Genomic DNA, 15,955 nt, shown 5'->3' on the forward strand with positions numbered 1-15,955 from the left:
ACTAGTGAGCTGGCCAGAGGGGGATCCAGGCAGGCTCCCTGGCGGGTAGTTTGGCACTGTGTATCCAAAGGATGTGCATATCCTCAGAGTCAGCAATCCCACTTCTTAGGACTTATCCTAAACCTAAGGAAATGGTCAAGCCAGGGTGTAAAAATATTTACCTAAGACGTTCCTCATGGAGCTTATAAAAATAACATTTAAACCTCCAGTTTCACCAAAAAGGAACTAGAAACCAAATTTTGGCATAACCATGCAGTGGTATGCTATGGAGCTACACAGAGTACAGACACAAATCTGACGTGGAAAGACACTCACCACATATTAGGTACGAGAAGGCTCCACAGCAAGAGCTAGATGATCCCATTTTTGTAAGACTGTGTGTAAATATGCTCATTTGCATGTAAGAATTTCTACAGTTACATACCGGAATCCTGGCGGTGATTCATCGTTAAATGGTGGGATTATAGACTGTATCAGCCAGGGAGGTCTCAATTACGCTGCAGTGACACCCTGAAAACCTACCAGTTTCCAACAAATGGTAATTTCTCACTCCTGCTTGTCTGTTGTGGTCGGCCGCTCCTCTGCCCCCATCTTCACTCCGGGCCCCAGACTGACTGACTGTCTCTACCTGAACATGTCAGGCCTCTGTGGCTGAGGGAGGAGACAGTGGCCCACCCGTGGGCTCTTACAGATGGTGCCAGGCCACTGTCATGGCCCTGCCCAGGTCCAACAGGGCAGGCATATCCTCTCCCGAGGGTGCTCAGGGAGGGGCATTCGAGGAGGGCTAGTAGACATTTTGAACAATTAATACAATCTACCAGGCAGGTTATTTCCCCCTTGTCTTAGTCCGTTTGGGCTGCTGTAACAAAAACACCATAGACCGGGTGGCTTAAACAATAACCATTTATTTCTCAGTTCTGGAGACGGGGAAGTCCAAGATCAAGGTGCCGGCAGATCTGGGGTCTGCTGAGGGTCCACTTCCTGGTTTGCAGACGTCCATCTTCTCTCCATGTCCTCATGTGGTGGAAGGGACCAGGGGTCCTCTGGGGCCTCTTTTAGAAAGGCACTAAGGCTCCACCCCCATGACCTAGTCACCGCCCAAAGGTCCCACCTCCTAATATCATCACCTTGAGGATTCGGTTTCCAGGTATGAATTCTTGGGCACGGCGGCCACAAACACTGATTCTACAGCGATCCTATTATTTCACGTCCTTTTCTTTGCAGCATGTAGTCCTGTCCCAGGAAGTGGATGGTTTCACCGCTGGAGCCTCTTCGGGAGGGACAACAGAGATACCAAGTCCAGCTACCTGGCACTGGGCAGATACAGTAGCTTCAAGCCTGAGGGCGAGAGGCCAGAAGGCGGTCAGAAATCTGCCTAATTTAAGAGACAGGTTAACCGACCTGTTATAAAATGACGATGTAACAGAAAGTTCTGGATGTCCAGAAGCATCACACCAGGTGGGCTACTTACTCCTCATAGGACTTGAGTCAAGAATCTCAATGTCCCCAAGTGTAAAATGGAAATTAAAATAGCTGCCCCAGGGGCACGTGGCTGGCTCAGTCAGCAGAGCATGTGGCTCTCGATGTTGGGGTCTTGAGGTCGAGCCCCACGTTGGGTGTAGAGCCTACTTAAAAAATATGGTAATAATAAGATAAAATAAAATAGTTGTCCTGCCTACTTCACACTGCCCGGTGGGGGATGGGGACGACTCAGTTTAAGGCTTAAAATCGTAATGTTCTTGCACGTGGAAGGCTTGGTCCTTCGTGTTGTAACCACACACTCACATATTCCATTTCCCCAGCTCCTCTCATCACTTTGTCCCCAAAGTGGCTTCTTGTCCCCTTTTATTTGTGTTCCTGTCCTTTCAGCAGGGCGGGTGAAAAGATGACAACCAAAACCTCACAAGTGAGAAGAACCCCTCTGATGAATGAACCACGGAAGGCCCGGGACGCAGAGGGAGGGGCCCCACTCCACGGTGTCATGTCAAAAAGTAGCTCTGTCCCCTTGGTCCTCCTGACCTCAGCCCCTCAGGATGGAAGGCAGATGTCAGGGCTTCTCAAACTGGCCTGCTCATTAGAGCTGCTTAGGAAGCATTTTGAAAGCTAGCTGCCTGGGCTCCACCTCCCAGAGATTCTGATTCAGCTGCTGAGGGTGGGACGAGGCTGAGTCACCGAAGGTGATCCGTGCTGCCTGCACTGGGCTCTGGCTCCCGTCTAGGCCCTCTGCGCTGGCCTCAGGAGATGCCCCAGCAGGGAGGGCCCAGCCATCTCGGGTGGCACGAGCCCCGGCAGCTGGCAGAAACCCGAGCGCACCTAGGTTATCTGATGCTGCACCTGCCCTGGCCCCGTGCTCACTTCTTGAGTATCAAGATCAGGGGAAGGCTCGGGAAGAAAGGCTCCCCCCCCAGTAGCACAGCTCACCCTTCCAGCAGCCCCAGGGCCAGAGGGGGCAGGAAAAAACCATATACGCCCTTGCCAGCTCCCAGCCCTTCAGAACCAAATACGCGGCCGCTGCCGGCTTACGCTTCCTTAGCCTGCTCGCCCATCTTTACCGATAACCTGGGACTTTATCTCTTGACACATCTATCAATATGGCAGTGAGTTCCTCGAGGGCTGGGATGGGTCTCATTCATCTCTGCATGCCCTGAGCAAAGCCGAGCACACTATTAGTGCTTGTTGAATATTTCATGAATAAAGGTGAGGTAGTAACACTAACCATGTTACCACAAGGTCAAAGAAGGACTGATACACCCACTAGGCACCCAGGGACTGCACGTGCTCCCACATCTGCAGGGTGGAGGGAACCCCATCCTTAGTCACCCAGCCAGAGGCTGAGCTTAGCATGCCCGGATGAGCACCGGAACTAAATTACTTTTGACATCACAGGACCCGTTGATACGATAAGGTAAGAAAGTTACAGAACCTCTGCACAGGAAAATGCCCTTCTTTTCTCTCTCTCTCCCTCACCCATCTGTCTCTCTCACATACACACACACCCTGCATACAATTTCTAGGTTAAGAGTTTCAGCCCTTTAAAAAACAAAGGGAAAGCTCTTTTTTTTATGGATGAACGCCAGTTACAAACGTAGACAGGATGTTAGAGGCAGGAGTGAACATTCTGCACCTCCCAATGTAGTCACTGATTTTCGGCAAGGATCAGCAGTGAATGCTAACAACACTGCAGCAAAATGACTGTTAGGGAACAGGGCATTCGTTTGTTCTCACGGTATCACCCCTACTGATAATCTATTCATCTCCAAGGAAAAAATGTACTTGTATGATGGGCAGACTGGGCATCCATCCCCTTAATCAAGTGAGAGTGGGCTGACCTGGCATTATGTACCTTGAGCTACACGATATCTATATGTACTCTTGCCAAAAATATTTTACCTAAACCCAATCATTAGCAAACAGATACACCCAGAATACGGGACATTCTGTAAGACAAGTGGCCTTGGCTTTGAAAAATCCACTGTCATAAAAATAAACAAAAAGAAAGGAGGGTTTTTTAAAAAAAAAAGACCAAACAGATGTAATAGCCAAAAGTAAAGCGTAAAACGTCACGGGCGCCTGTGTCCCTGCCCCCCTCCCCCGCCCCCAGCCAAGGAACTTTATGGTGTTTTGGAGACATTTGGGGAAATTTGAGAAAGGACTGCACACTACTGCATGAAAGTACACTTTCTCAGGTTGACAGCAGTGCCGTGGCTATAAAGGAGAATGTTCTTTTTCTTAGGAGATACAAGCCAAAATGTTTGATGTCTACACCTTTCTTTCAAATGGTACAGCAAAGAAAAAGAAAGAAAGCGAGCTAGCTAGCTATTCAAAGGCAAAGTAAATGTGGCCAAAATTTAGCAATCAGTAACTCTACAGGCTGAGCACAAAGTCTGGAAACATGGCTATTTTCTTTTTTTTACAGGTTGAAGATGTCCTCAGTGACATTGCAAATACTTGCTCTTCCCAGACTGTACAAACACCCCGCGGCGAAGGCTAGTGCTTTACACCAAACTATGCTTTTAACTTTTCTGTAGGCTTGAAATCTTTCAAAATGGAATGTACAGTGGGGGAAGGAGCCCTCAGCCCTACACTAAGGCTCGGGTCCCCACATCAGGATTCTACCCTCCAGGGAAGGAGGCTGGACAAAAGAGAAGACCAAGGTCAAGGCGGGCTCACTGGGTTTGTTCGGCTGTTTAAATAAAACCGGGCGAACGTTTCTGTAGGTAAAAGGCCAGGGGAAAATTACCAGGCTCTGGGTGTTTCCTGAATTCTCCTCCCCTCCCCTTTTTCTCTGCTTAGCTCCCCCCACCTTCACTCTCTCTCGAGGAAAGGGCTGTAGAGGGGAGGGGAGCGGGGGACGCAGGAGGGTCTGTGGGGCTCTGGCACCCGACATAACGTGGTTGCCCAAAGAGAAAGAGTGAGGCCGGCTCTGATCCTTCCCACGGTCCTCAGAGTCCTCCAGGCCGCTGCACTGGATGGATGCACGGGCCCACCAGCACACGTCAGGCTCTCTCTGTCCCTGCCCTATGTCGTAGGGGCTAGAAGCCTGAGAGCTAGAGTTCTCAGAATCTCTTGCCAGCCAGGATTTGCTTTAGAGCCCACTAACGAGAGGCACTTGCAGAAGCCATTACTCCTTCTCTGGCGGTGGTGGGTGGCCCTGATGCCAGTTCCCAAACCAGAAATGTCCTCGCATGCACCTTGCTGTAGCCATGCCCCTGGGGATGCCAAGGCCAGGCAATGACTGGTGCTGAGACGGCACCTGCCAGTGGAGAGCGTCAGTCCCGCCCCCGAAGCCCACCTGGCATGGTCCTGGGACACAGGAGCGTCGGGTCATCCTCCTTGCACAGGGGAGGGGGTTCTCTGCTGCCAGGCCTCTTGGAGTCGAGGCAGGAGGGTCAGCAACAGAGAGTCCAGCACAGCCAGACCCTCCCAGGAACACCGAAGACCCCTGAAAAACCAAGAGGCCTGGGCGTGACCGCCTCGTCTTACCAATTTCAATCCTCGCTGTCCAGCGGTACGAAGCACCCAGCACCCACCGGCCCCTCCTCGTCGGTCCTTTCCCCTCCTGGGCCTGTGGATCTGTAGTCAGGGCTCCCTGGGCCTCCTGGCACTAGGCCCCCGCCCCCCACAACACACCTGTGATCCAGCAGCAACAGGCCCTGAGCCAGCTGTGCCTTCACCTCCCGGCTTGATCTAAACACGTCCCAGAGGCTCAGCTGGGGCTCAAACTGCTGCCAGTGCTGGGAAACCAGAAGGGTGAGGGGTGCAGAGACCACGGCAGGTAGCTGGCCAGGCTACTCTGGTCCCATGTCTGGGGGTGTGGTAAGGCTAAGGGAGGGTCCGATCTGCACAGGGATCTCTGCAATGACTCATGCACATCTAGAGCCCGGGGACGGGCGGGCTCTAGTGTGGCCCCAGTCCAGGGTCCTCACCACAGCCCGACCCTGCCCACTGTTTCTGCCCATCAGGCCTTGGCTGGGCCAAGGCCAATTTCCAGTTACCCGCCCCAGAGAACCAGGTGTGTGTCTGTGCCCGTGTGCATGCACAGAAGGGAGAGTGATTCTGCAGGACTTAGGAGGAGAAGTGGTGTGCCACAGCCCCCCATCCCCCCTTACCTGGTGAGTGATCCCCACATCTGTACGTAGCCCCATGGCCAAAACTTCCTCTAGCCTGAGAGAACAACCATCAGGGTGTCCTGGAGAGGAGACCTGGGCCTCCCCCCGTTCTTAACACACATACAAGGACATGCAGGATGGGGAGGGAGGGGGCAGGGCAAGGCAGGAAGCAAAGGTGTGCAAGTGGGGAGGGCTCTGGGGGTGCAGGCCCCCCTCAGATGCTCACAGCTCCAGCTGGCCCAGGGGGATGCGCCTCCGGGTGCCGTGCCCAAACAGCATCACCTCTTTCATCCAGTTGTCCGGCTCCAGGGTCTGGATCCGAGCCTCCCGGGTGTGGCCCCCAGCCCCCTGGGGCACAAATCGCCCGTGGGCCCCTGGCAACATCAAGCACCACCCCCACTTTAGTAGCAGCCAATGCTGGGTGCTCGCCAGATGTTGAATCAGTGGTTCTCAAAACGTGGTCCCTGGACAAATAGCATCTAATATGCTAGAAAGGTAAATCCTTGGGCCCTACTCCAACCAAGCCCGCCCAGTCAGAAATTCTGGACGCGGGGCCCAGCGATCTGCATTTTAACAAGCCCTCCAGGTAATTCTGGTACGCGCTAACAATTGAGAACCACGGTGCCAGGCGCCATACCCAGCATCTCAAAATATATATTGAACAGCTCTACAAAGTAGGTATTATTTGTTGCTGCACTTTATGCAGAAGGAAGCAGAGGCTTGGAAAGGTTAATAAGTGGCTCAAGATCACACAGCCGTGACATTCTGCTCCTGAGTCATCCCTTCTTCGGTTCACAGGGGACTCACCCGGCCCAATGCCAAGGTACTGACCGCACTGCCAGTAAGTCCAATTGTGGGTACTGAGCGCCCCCTGCGGGGAGGGAGGGAATAGGCCGTTCAGAGTGAAGAAGGTGGGCCCGTTTCTGCACCTGGTTAGAAGGTCCTAGCTCAGGCCTCAGGAGCAGCCAGCAGAAACCCCCTTCCCCAGAGGGCCACAATTCTCCAGTCCCAGCTTAGCCTGCCTGTTCCCCAACTTCAGCTGTCGGCCCCAGGACTTACATTCCGGGCGAAGTTGGAGACCTCATACTGGCGGAAGCCGGCCTCCCGGAGCATGGCCCGTCCCTCCTGGTACATCTCAGCAGCGAGCTCGGGGTCAGGGGCAGGAAGGGTGCCCCACTGCACCTGGGTGAAGAGTGCGGTGCCCCGCTCCAGGGTCAGCTGGTAGAGGGAGAGGTGGTCGTCACAGCAGCCCAGCAGCGTCCGCAGCTGCCCGAGCCACGGCCCCACCTGCTGGGCCGGCAGCCCCAGCATCAGGTCCACAGACACGCGGCCGGGGAAGAGGCGCCGGGCCTCTGCCAGTGTCTGGAGAGCATCTCTGGCCGAGTGTGTCCGCCCCAGCAGCTGGAGCTCGGTGTCATCCAGGGACTGAGGAGAGAGGGTCAGGTGTAAGCACGGAGGCCAGCTCAGAGGCAGAGAGGCACATGTGACCGACCTTACTGAGGACAGGTACACAGGACAGGGCAGGGAGCCGGAACAAGCCACGACCAAGGGTTAAGGCTCACTGTGCGCAAAGCATTATTTTTTTTAAAGATTTTATTTATTTATTCATGAGAGACAGAGAGAGAGAGGCAGAGGGAGAAGCAGGCTCCCAAGGAGCAGAGAGCCCGATGCGGGACTCGATCCCAGGGTCCTGGGATCCACCCCCTCTCCCCCTCCGCTCATGCTCTCTTGCTTGCGCTCTCTCTCAAATGAATAAAGTCTTAAAAAAAAAAAAAAAAGAAAAGAAATGCCAAGTAACTTGCCCAAGGTCATACAAAGTCAGACCTGGAATTTAGGACTGTCTGACTCCAAAGCCGAGAGTGTTTTTAAGTTTTCCTTTTTGAAAAATACTTTAAACCTCTACAAAAATTGAAAGAAGAGTACAATAAAGACCTTCATTTAGATTCACCGAATAACATTTTGCCACATTTGCTTTGTCTCTAAATATACACGTACGTGATTACAATGTTGAATCATGTGGCAGGAAGTTATAGGCCAGCACTGACCAAAAGAATTTTCTGGGATGACAGAGATGTCCTCTATGTGCACTCTCCAATACAGTAGACACTAACCACATGCAGCTATTTAATTTTAAGTTAGTTAAATTTCAGTAATCATATTCCAAGCGTTTACTGACATGTGGTCAATAGCTACTGTACTGGTCACTGCAGATATAGAACATTTTAGTAGAATATGCTAGCCACTGACCAGACGCTAGTGAGCACTTGCAATGTGGTTGCTTTAATGTAATTAACTTAAACACCATACCCCTGTACCCCTAAATACTAAAGTGCACATTTCCTAAGAATAAGGACAATCTCTTACATAACCACAATCCAATTATAGAGTTCAGGAAATGTAACACTGACACACCATTATCTAATACAGAGTCATATTCAAAAGTTGTCCCAATAATGTTCACTGTAGTAACTTCCCCTTGCCACCTGAATCCAGGATCCAACTGGGTCACACATTGCAGTCAGCTCTCATTGTTCCTTTCCTCTCTTTGAGTCTAGATACTCAGCCTTTGTCTTTCATGACATGACATTTTTGAAGAATACAGGCCAGTTTTTAAAACATCTCTTAATAAGTTCTAGAGACTTACTGTACAACACTGTGCTTATAGTTATTAATACCATACCGTACACTAAAAAAATTTGTTAAGAGGGTACACTGATCTCAGGTTATCTGTTCTTACCACAAAAAAAGTCTTTTTTTTTTTTTTTAAAGCTTATTTATTTATTTTTTTATTTAAGTAATCTCTACTGTGGGGCCCAAACTCACGACCCTGAGACCAAGAGTCACACACTCCACTGACTGAGCCAGCCAGGTGCCCCCAAAAAAGTCTTATTTAGATTTTCCTGATGGTTCCTCACAATTAGATTTAGGATATGCATTTGGGGCCAGAATATCTCAGAAATGATGTGTTCTTTTCAGTGTATCCCATCAGAACAAAGCCCTGACCCCAAACTCTATTGTAAGTGGTAGATGTATTAGAAGGGTAGACAATACTGGATATGGATATACCAGGAGTCAACCTGAAAAGAGTATGTTTCTCCCCTACTTAAAAACCTTCAACAAGGGGCGGCTGGGTGGCTCAGTTGATTAAGTGACTGCCTTCGGCTCAGGTCATGATCCTGGAGTCCCAGGATCGAGTCCCGCATCGGGCTCCCTGCTCAGCAGGGAGTCTGTTTCTCCCTCTGACCCTCCCCACTCTCATGCTCTCTCTATCTCATTCTCTCTCTCAAATAAATAAATAAAATCTTAAAAAAAAAAAACCTTCAACAAGTCCCTTATCACCATGAGGCAAAAAAACCAAACTCCCCAGTATGATGCTCAAGGCTTTTGGGCCCTACATTGCAGCCTTGCCTCCCGCCTCTCCAGTGCCAGAATGACTCATAGCTCCCCAGAACGTGCAAGACTCTTCCATATCCTGTGTCTTTTCCTCCCACACCCTCTCACCTGTGGAAGTCCTCCTCCTCATCAAAGATCACCTCCTCCAGGAAGGTGTCCAGGATTTCATCAGCCTGAGATGCCCTTCAGGCTGTACTCTGAAAGCCTTTTGTTGAGACCCCTTTATTGGCAGCCCTCACCATGCTGCAACGATCTAATGACCTGTCTGCCTCCTCCTGTGTCTCCAATCATGTAACAAAAATTTTTGACTGTCTACTCTGTGCCATGCACTATGGTGGGTACTTGGAATACTGCGATTAAAAAAAAAAAGCTATGCATGATCCCCGCCTCATGGAGCCTGGGGGCTAGCACAGCAGCAATTAAGCACAAGTGTCACCATACACTTTCCAGTGCCTACTGGGCCCTGGCACCCAGAGGAGTTCAATAAATGTTTGCCCAATTAATGAATGTGACCAGAGGAGAGACAGCACTGACGGTCTGGGTGCCCTGGGATGCGGTGGGTGAGATGGGCTACCTGGAGGCCGATGGACAACCTGTTGACCCCTGCAGCCCCAAAAGCTGCCAGCCTGGCTCTGGGGGCCGAAGTGGGGTTGGCCTCCAATGTGACTTCGGAGTCTGCAGGCAGGTGAGCTGCCTGGTCCACCGCCTCCAGGACAGCAGCCACAGTGCTGGGACTGGCCAGACTAGGGGTGCCCCCTCCAAAGAACACAGATTCCACCCTGGGGAAAGAGGGTGGAGAAGATGAGACCTGGGGGAGCCCTCCGGGACGCCTGCACCGGTCCTAGCTGCTCCCTCCAAACAACTTCTAAGACCCCGCCTACAGCCCCAGCACCGACCTCCGCACCCCGCTGAGTCGCAGCAGCGTCTGAGCCTCGGTCACCAGACAGCTCCGCATGGCTGCCTCCTCCACGCCGCGGGGGATGTATTTGTTGAAATTGCAGTAACTGCAGCGCTTCTCACAGTACGGCCACTGGGGGGCAGGGGTGGATGAGCGGGGCGCGGGGTGACCCCAGCGGCCCTCGCCGTTTGCAGGGTTCCGTCTCACACATCCCCATCCCAAAGTCCTCAACAACAGCTACACCATCTAAGCCACACAACCCCCCAGGGCAGGTGAGACAGGGAATATTATGCCCACTTCATTAGGAGAAAACTGAGGCTCATAAGGAAATCACTCGGTCAAGGTCACCGAACTGGTGAGCACCAGCGACTTCAGGTCTCCGATCCGGGACGTTTCCTTGCCCGAGGACCGCGTCCCGTCCCAGACCTCGTCTGCGGGCCGGGACAGACGGAGGTGGCTTCACCGCGCGACCAGCCGCCACGTGGGCCCCGCTCCGCCGCCCCCGCCCCACTCACGTGCACGTAAAGCGCCGCGCGCGAGCTCGGGGGCGCACGACTCGAGGATCCTCTCGCGCCCTCGGCGTGGCGGCGCCTCTGGGCAATTTTGGCCGCTGCCGCCCAGCCGCGGGCTCGGGCCCCGGGGAGCGCCATGGCGCTCGCTGCGGCGGGGAGCGGCCCGGTGCGCCGGGAGATCCGGCCGACACGCGCCCCCGGGGCGCACGGGAGTGCGCGGAGCCGGGCCAGCTGGGCCGCCCCCCGGCGGAAGGAAGAGGGGCTGCGTGACCGCCGGCAGCGTCTCCGGACGGGCCGCCTGGGCCCGGGGGCCTCGCTGCTGCGGCGCCACCTGCTGGGCACGGACGCGCTCTCCGCAGCCGCCTGTCGGTCCCTTGCGGGGGGCGGGGGCCGGGGGCCGGGTTGTGGGCTGAGCCGCCGTCCTTTTTTCACCCTGTCCGAGGGCGAGCTCCTGGACCCATCCAGGAATTCTTAGTCCGTTCACTCACTTCCTTCACATTTTACGTGCCTGGCTCAGGGCTGGGCACTGGGGACATCTAGGTGCGTAAAACCAGGTCACAGTACAGGTGCTTAAGACAGGAGAGAGACAAACCAGCAAGAGCGGGCGACAGATGATCAATTCAGCACCTGCTGGATACCAGGGCAGTGTGCTCTGTGCTGTGTGGCTGGTCTGTTACAAGGGCCGTGGAGCCAGTGGGGGAAGGAGAGGGCACCTTGGGCTGGATGTTGAAGGTGCAGAAATTCCCAGGGGGCAGCCGGTTTGGCCAGGAGAGTAAGCTGTTATCTCCTGGGTCAGGCCAACCTGGGCACCTGCTGGGAGAGTCAAAGATGGTGTATGTATGAGAGACGAGGTGCAGGTGAAAGGCTGGAGAAGCAGGCACCTGAAGAACTGTTTGATAAAGTGGAATGACTGTGGGCTTTGGAGCCAGACATCTGGGTTCTAATTCCAGCTGTGTGGCTTTGGGTAAGAATCTGAACCTCTCTGAGTTTCCAGGTCTCACCCTTTGTGAAATTGGGCTAGTGCCTACTTGGCAGGGTTGCTGGGAAAATTTCAAGAGAAAATGCGTATGAAAGCACTTAGCATAGTTTCTGGCACTGGGAGCATCCTAAAAGTAAATTTTCTGAATTTTCTGAAAAGTAAAGAGGAGGCTGCTGCTGGAGGGGGCAGACACACTGGGAGGTAAGTATGGAAAGCAGCAGGAAAGTTTTGGCCTCCGTGAACTAGAAACTGATGTGCCTTTTGGAACCCAGCTGTTTTTATTTCTTGCGTCAAGCTCCAGCATGCTAGATCTGGCCCAGCCCATCAAGGAAGCCCCAGGTTCATCTATTTAAAAAAAAAAAATTGGGTTGGTTTTGGCTTGGGCAGTGGAATAACAGGATGTGGGATGATAGCTAAAGGGTATGGAGTTTCTTTTTAAGGTGATGAAGATGTTTAAAATGGACTTTGGGAAACAAATGTAACATTGTGTGTCAACTATACTTCAATGAAAAAAATTGACTTACGGGTTGATTGCACATATCTATGAATATACTAAAAACCATCAAATAGGATACTTTTAATGGGTGAATTGGATGGTATGTGCAATTTTATCTTAATAAAGCATTTATTGTTTTAAAGATTTTATTTATTTGAAAGAGTGAAAGAGAGAGCATGCACAAGTTGGGGGGGAGGGGCAGAGGGAGAGGGAGAAGCAGACTCCCCGCTGAGCAGGGAGCCCAATGCGGGGCTGAATCCCAGGACCCCAGATCGTGACCTGAGCTGAAGGCAGATGCTTAACTGACTGAGCCACCCAAGAGCCCCAGCTTTTATTGTTTTAAAAGGAATACTTCTTGCTGGACTAATCTGACAACAATGTGAAAAAGCAATGAGTATACCTTTAAAAAAAGAATTGGGTTGGTATCTCAAAGGGATCGAATGAGGATTAAATTAAGTAGATAATGCACGCCAAAGTGCTTAGCACTATCGTGACAAGGAATGCGAGGTCTGAAAGTGCCTCGTCCTTTCTCCATCCCAGAGCGGCTGCCAAGAGAGCACGCCAGCAAGAGACCAACCAAAGAAAACAGAGAAGCTCTTTATGTCAAATCACAAAGACAGACGGGAGTGTGGGGGAAGGGCAGAGAGGGCCTGGGAGGACCCCCAGTCCCTTATTCACAGGTTTAGATGTTGTTCCATCTGCTCTCGAAGTTTGAATTTCTGGATCTAGAGGAAAAAGAACAGAGTGAGAGCCAGGCTCGGGGCCTCTGCCAGCAACAGTGACCAGCTGGCTTGGTTTGCCTGAGACTGAGGAGTTTTTTAGGGTAAAGCCAGGAAAGTTTGGGACAAAGAGGGATGAGCTACTTGGTCACCCTACTGCCAGCCTCTGGACAGACTCTTTTGCCCACTGCTGAGGGAGGCATAGATGGGGCCACCTAGGCCTTCTGGGAACCTAGGACCCCAGGCCACCCTGCCCCTCTCTGGTCCCTTTACACACCTTTCCTGAGACGGTGAGGGGGTAGTTTGTGACAAACACGACATATCGGGGAATCTTGAAGTGGGAGATCTGCAGACCAGAGGGAGATAAAGCGTGAGGCTGGGCGAGGTCATAGGTTTAGGGAGATGGGGTGCAGGTGAAACCTGGGACAGTGGGAACGTGGGCGGGCTGGCTGGCAGGGAAAGGGGGCTGAAGAACGAAGTAACATCAGCTTGGGGCGGGTTGAGGCTCCCACCTTCCCTTTGCAGAAAGCCTTGATCTCCTCCTCTGTAGTCTTTTCTCCCTTCTTCAGGCGAATGCAGGCACAGACTTCCTCCCCCATCCGGTCATCCTTCACTCCTACCACCTTCCCGAGCCAGAGACATGTATTAGATACTGCCACGCCCATCCCCGGTTCCTGTTCCTGGGGACTCACCTGGGCTGGGTGCCTCACCTGCACTTCCTGCACCTGCGGGTGTGTGTGGAAGAAGTCCTCGAGCTCCGCGGGGTAGATATTCTCGCCGCCCCGGATGATCATATCCTTGGAGCGGCCGACGATCTTGCAGAAGCCCTGCTTGTCCATCACGGCTATGTCTCTGTGAGGAAAGCCCAGGAATGGCCTCTCACCTCTGCTTCCTCTGACTGGCTCGCTCCCTTATTCGTCAAACATTTATTGAGCACCTACTGTGTGTCTCGCACTGCTCTAGAGTCTGGGGGATATGGCACGAACAAGACATTCTGTAGATATGCTTTTCATGGAGGGTTTCTTTTTTTTCTTTTTTCTTTTTTTTTTTTAATCAATCGGGTCTCAGTTCAAACATGTCCACCTTACAGAGGCTTTCTCTGATCACCCCCCAGTCTAAGAGAAGTGCCCCTCTCCACCACTGCCACTTTCTTTTCTCTGACCCTATTTGACTGTCTTCATGGTGTTTAGACAGGTGGAGAGTAAGAGCAGGACTCTCCTCCTCTTGCCTCCCCTCGGACCGCCAGTGTCCAGAACTAGCGCTGGCCCTGGGAGGCGCATGATGAGAACATGTTCAGGGGACAGATGAGTGAGTCTTGGCTCAGATTTTTTTTTTTTTTTAAAGATTTTATTTATTTATTTGACAGAGAGAGACACAGTGAGAGCAGGATCACAAGTAGGGGGAGAGGGAGAGGGAGAAACAGGCTTCCCGCGGAGCAGGGAGCCCAATGCGGGGCTCGATCCCAGGACCCTGAGATCATGACCTGAGCCGAAGGCAGACGCTTAACGACTGAGCCACCCAGGCGCCCCTTGGCTCAGATTTTGCAGACACCGTTCTCCCTGTTGTAGTTTAATGTTTCCAGCTCAGCTTCAGGCCACCCGGCCCCAGCCCACCCCCGCCGGCCCCACCCTCTCCGAGGCTGCCTCCTCACCCTGTCCGATACCACTTGTCCTGTCCAATCGTCTCCTCGGTCTTCTGGGGCTCGCCCCAGTAGCCCAGCATGACGCAGTACCCTCGGATGCACAGCTCTCCGGGCGTGTTCAGCTCCACCAGCGTCCCCGTCTTCATGTTCACAATCTGGGCCTGGGACGAGAGCAGCCTCAGGCTGGGGCCTCCTGCCTCACCTCAGGAGGGAGGGGGGGCCCTCGGGGATGGGGGCGGGGGCGGGAGCTTTGCTTTTCCATCCCCTGGCTCTGCCCATCCCGATCCAGGGAAGGGGGCGGATCCTGCAGCAGCCAGACAGGTGAGCTGGGCTGGAAGAAGGGTGCAGGCAAGGAGGTGGGGAGGGGAGGAGGGGGCGGCCGCTGGTGCAGAGGACGAGGCCTGTGGAGGGCCAGGCCAGCTGAAGAATTACAAACTCTGCAGAAGAGAAGGGAGTCTCCTCTTATTTCCCATCAAGCAGTGACTAAGGAGGCCAGGAAGCTGGTGTGGCAGGGCCATGGGGACAGGAGAAGGCAGAGAGGCAGAGTCGGAGAGCCCTAGCACAGAAAGGAGCCACAGCCAACGTGCAAGGAAAGCCCGGTCTGTTTGCCTCGGGGGCTGCATCTGGGAAATGGGGCGAACTCCGCTTGCCCCTGTCTACCTCTCAGGTGGGCACCCCGTTGAGTGGCAGTGAGACTGTCAGACACCTGGGAAAGGGCTAATGCCACTGCACCCTCACCCCATGGAGCGGGGCAGGAGCCGTCCGCCCCAGGATGGTGGCGAGCCTCCGGGGAAGGGCTGCGTGGGCAGTGACCCCAGAAGGGCCAGGGCACGAGGAGGCAGGGGAAACCAGGTGCAGGCTGGAATCAAGCACCTGTGTTGGGGTAGGCAAGCAGCCACGGCTGGGAATTTCAGAGGGAGAGATGCTCTGGGTCAGCGTTCAAGGTGCAAGGGGCCCTCCGAGGGACGGGCTGCTTGGGAAATGGAGTGTTTATGCCAAGCAAACAGAGGAGCTCTGCGGAAGGTGGGGCGGAGCAGGGGGGAGGCTATGGGAGAGAAAGAGCTATGTAGGAAAAATCTCTGCTCTGGCTCCTCTTTGAGGCTGTCCTGGCTGCCCTGAGACAGACAGTGGGGCTTGGCAAAAACACACCTCAGACAGGAAGGGAGGCTGCAGGGTTCAGCCGGCGGCTGCTCACGGCCAGTGCCCCAGCTCTTCCCTCTCAGGCCTCAGCCCACAGAAAAAGCCCCAGGCCAGGCCCAAGGAGGACCCCGCTGCTGGGCTGCTGGGGGCCTCTCAGCACCTCGAGGGAGTGTACGGCTCTCTAATTGAAGGCAATAAACGTCCCCAGGGAATGCACCCAAGTTGAGTGATAGGAGGTGGGGTCTGAAGGGCTGGGGCTGGGGCTCACCTCTGTGTGAGGCATAATTCTGCCCACACTTTCTGCCTTCCGCTCCACAGTGTCCTCGGTGAAGTTCATGAAGGTCACAGGACTGTTCTCAGTGGTTCCGTAAGCCACCTAGAGGATTGGGGGAGGGTGTTTGGGGGGAGCCCCGGGGCTGCAGAGGGGAGGGCGAGCTACCCTGGGGGAATGGGAAGGGACCCAGGAGAAAGTGGAAGGCAGCTGAGTGGTGGGAACTGAGGCATTTGGGCAGAGGGCAGGGGTCCGGAGGCAGAGGCACTGGTGTGCTGAGCTGACTAGCTCAACTA

At 53.6% G+C, this 15,955-nt stretch overlaps 2 protein-coding genes across 4 annotated transcripts in view; both read right to left on the bottom strand.

Moving 5' to 3' along the window:
• Positions 1 to 910: 910 nt before the first annotated feature.
• RSAD1 (radical S-adenosyl methionine domain containing 1) lies at positions 911 to 10,550 on the bottom strand. Its single transcript, XM_021704344.1, has 10 exons — positions 10,416 to 10,550; positions 9,899 to 10,032; positions 9,577 to 9,781; positions 6,669 to 7,034; positions 6,417 to 6,480; positions 5,836 to 5,983; positions 5,610 to 5,664; positions 5,131 to 5,234; positions 4,793 to 4,942; positions 911 to 1,338 (listed from the first exon to the last, which is right to left on the bottom strand). Exons 1-9 carry the CDS (start codon positions 10,548 to 10,550, stop codon positions 4,825 to 4,827), a joined length of 1,329 nt encoding a protein of 442 aa, XP_021560019.1. The 3' UTR covers positions 911 to 1,338; positions 4,793 to 4,824.
• Positions 10,551 to 12,189: 1,639 nt separating this feature from the next.
• The window catches only part of ACSF2 (acyl-CoA synthetase family member 2), a 34,079-nt gene continuing 30,313 nt past the window's right edge, over positions 12,190 to 15,955 (bottom strand). For all 3 annotated transcript variants that reach the window (XM_021704532.1, XM_021704531.1, XM_021704530.1), the window contains 6 exons: positions 15,657 to 15,764; positions 14,258 to 14,409; positions 13,317 to 13,458; positions 13,119 to 13,229; positions 12,884 to 12,952; positions 12,190 to 12,612 (listed from right to left, as the gene is read on the bottom strand). In XM_021704532.1, coding sequence (XP_021560207.1) covers positions 12,562 to 12,612; positions 12,884 to 12,952; positions 13,119 to 13,229; positions 13,317 to 13,458; positions 14,258 to 14,409; positions 15,657 to 15,764 — 633 coding nt within the window. In that variant the 3' untranslated portion in view covers positions 12,190 to 12,561. The remainder of the gene's footprint in view (positions 12,613 to 12,883; positions 12,953 to 13,118; positions 13,230 to 13,316; positions 13,459 to 14,257; positions 14,410 to 15,656; positions 15,765 to 15,955) is intronic.

Source organism: Neomonachus schauinslandi, chromosome 15, assembly GCF_002201575.2.
Source record: "Neomonachus schauinslandi chromosome 15, ASM220157v2, whole genome shotgun sequence".
NCBI classification, from domain to species: Eukaryota; Metazoa; Chordata; class Mammalia; order Carnivora; family Phocidae; genus Neomonachus; species Neomonachus schauinslandi.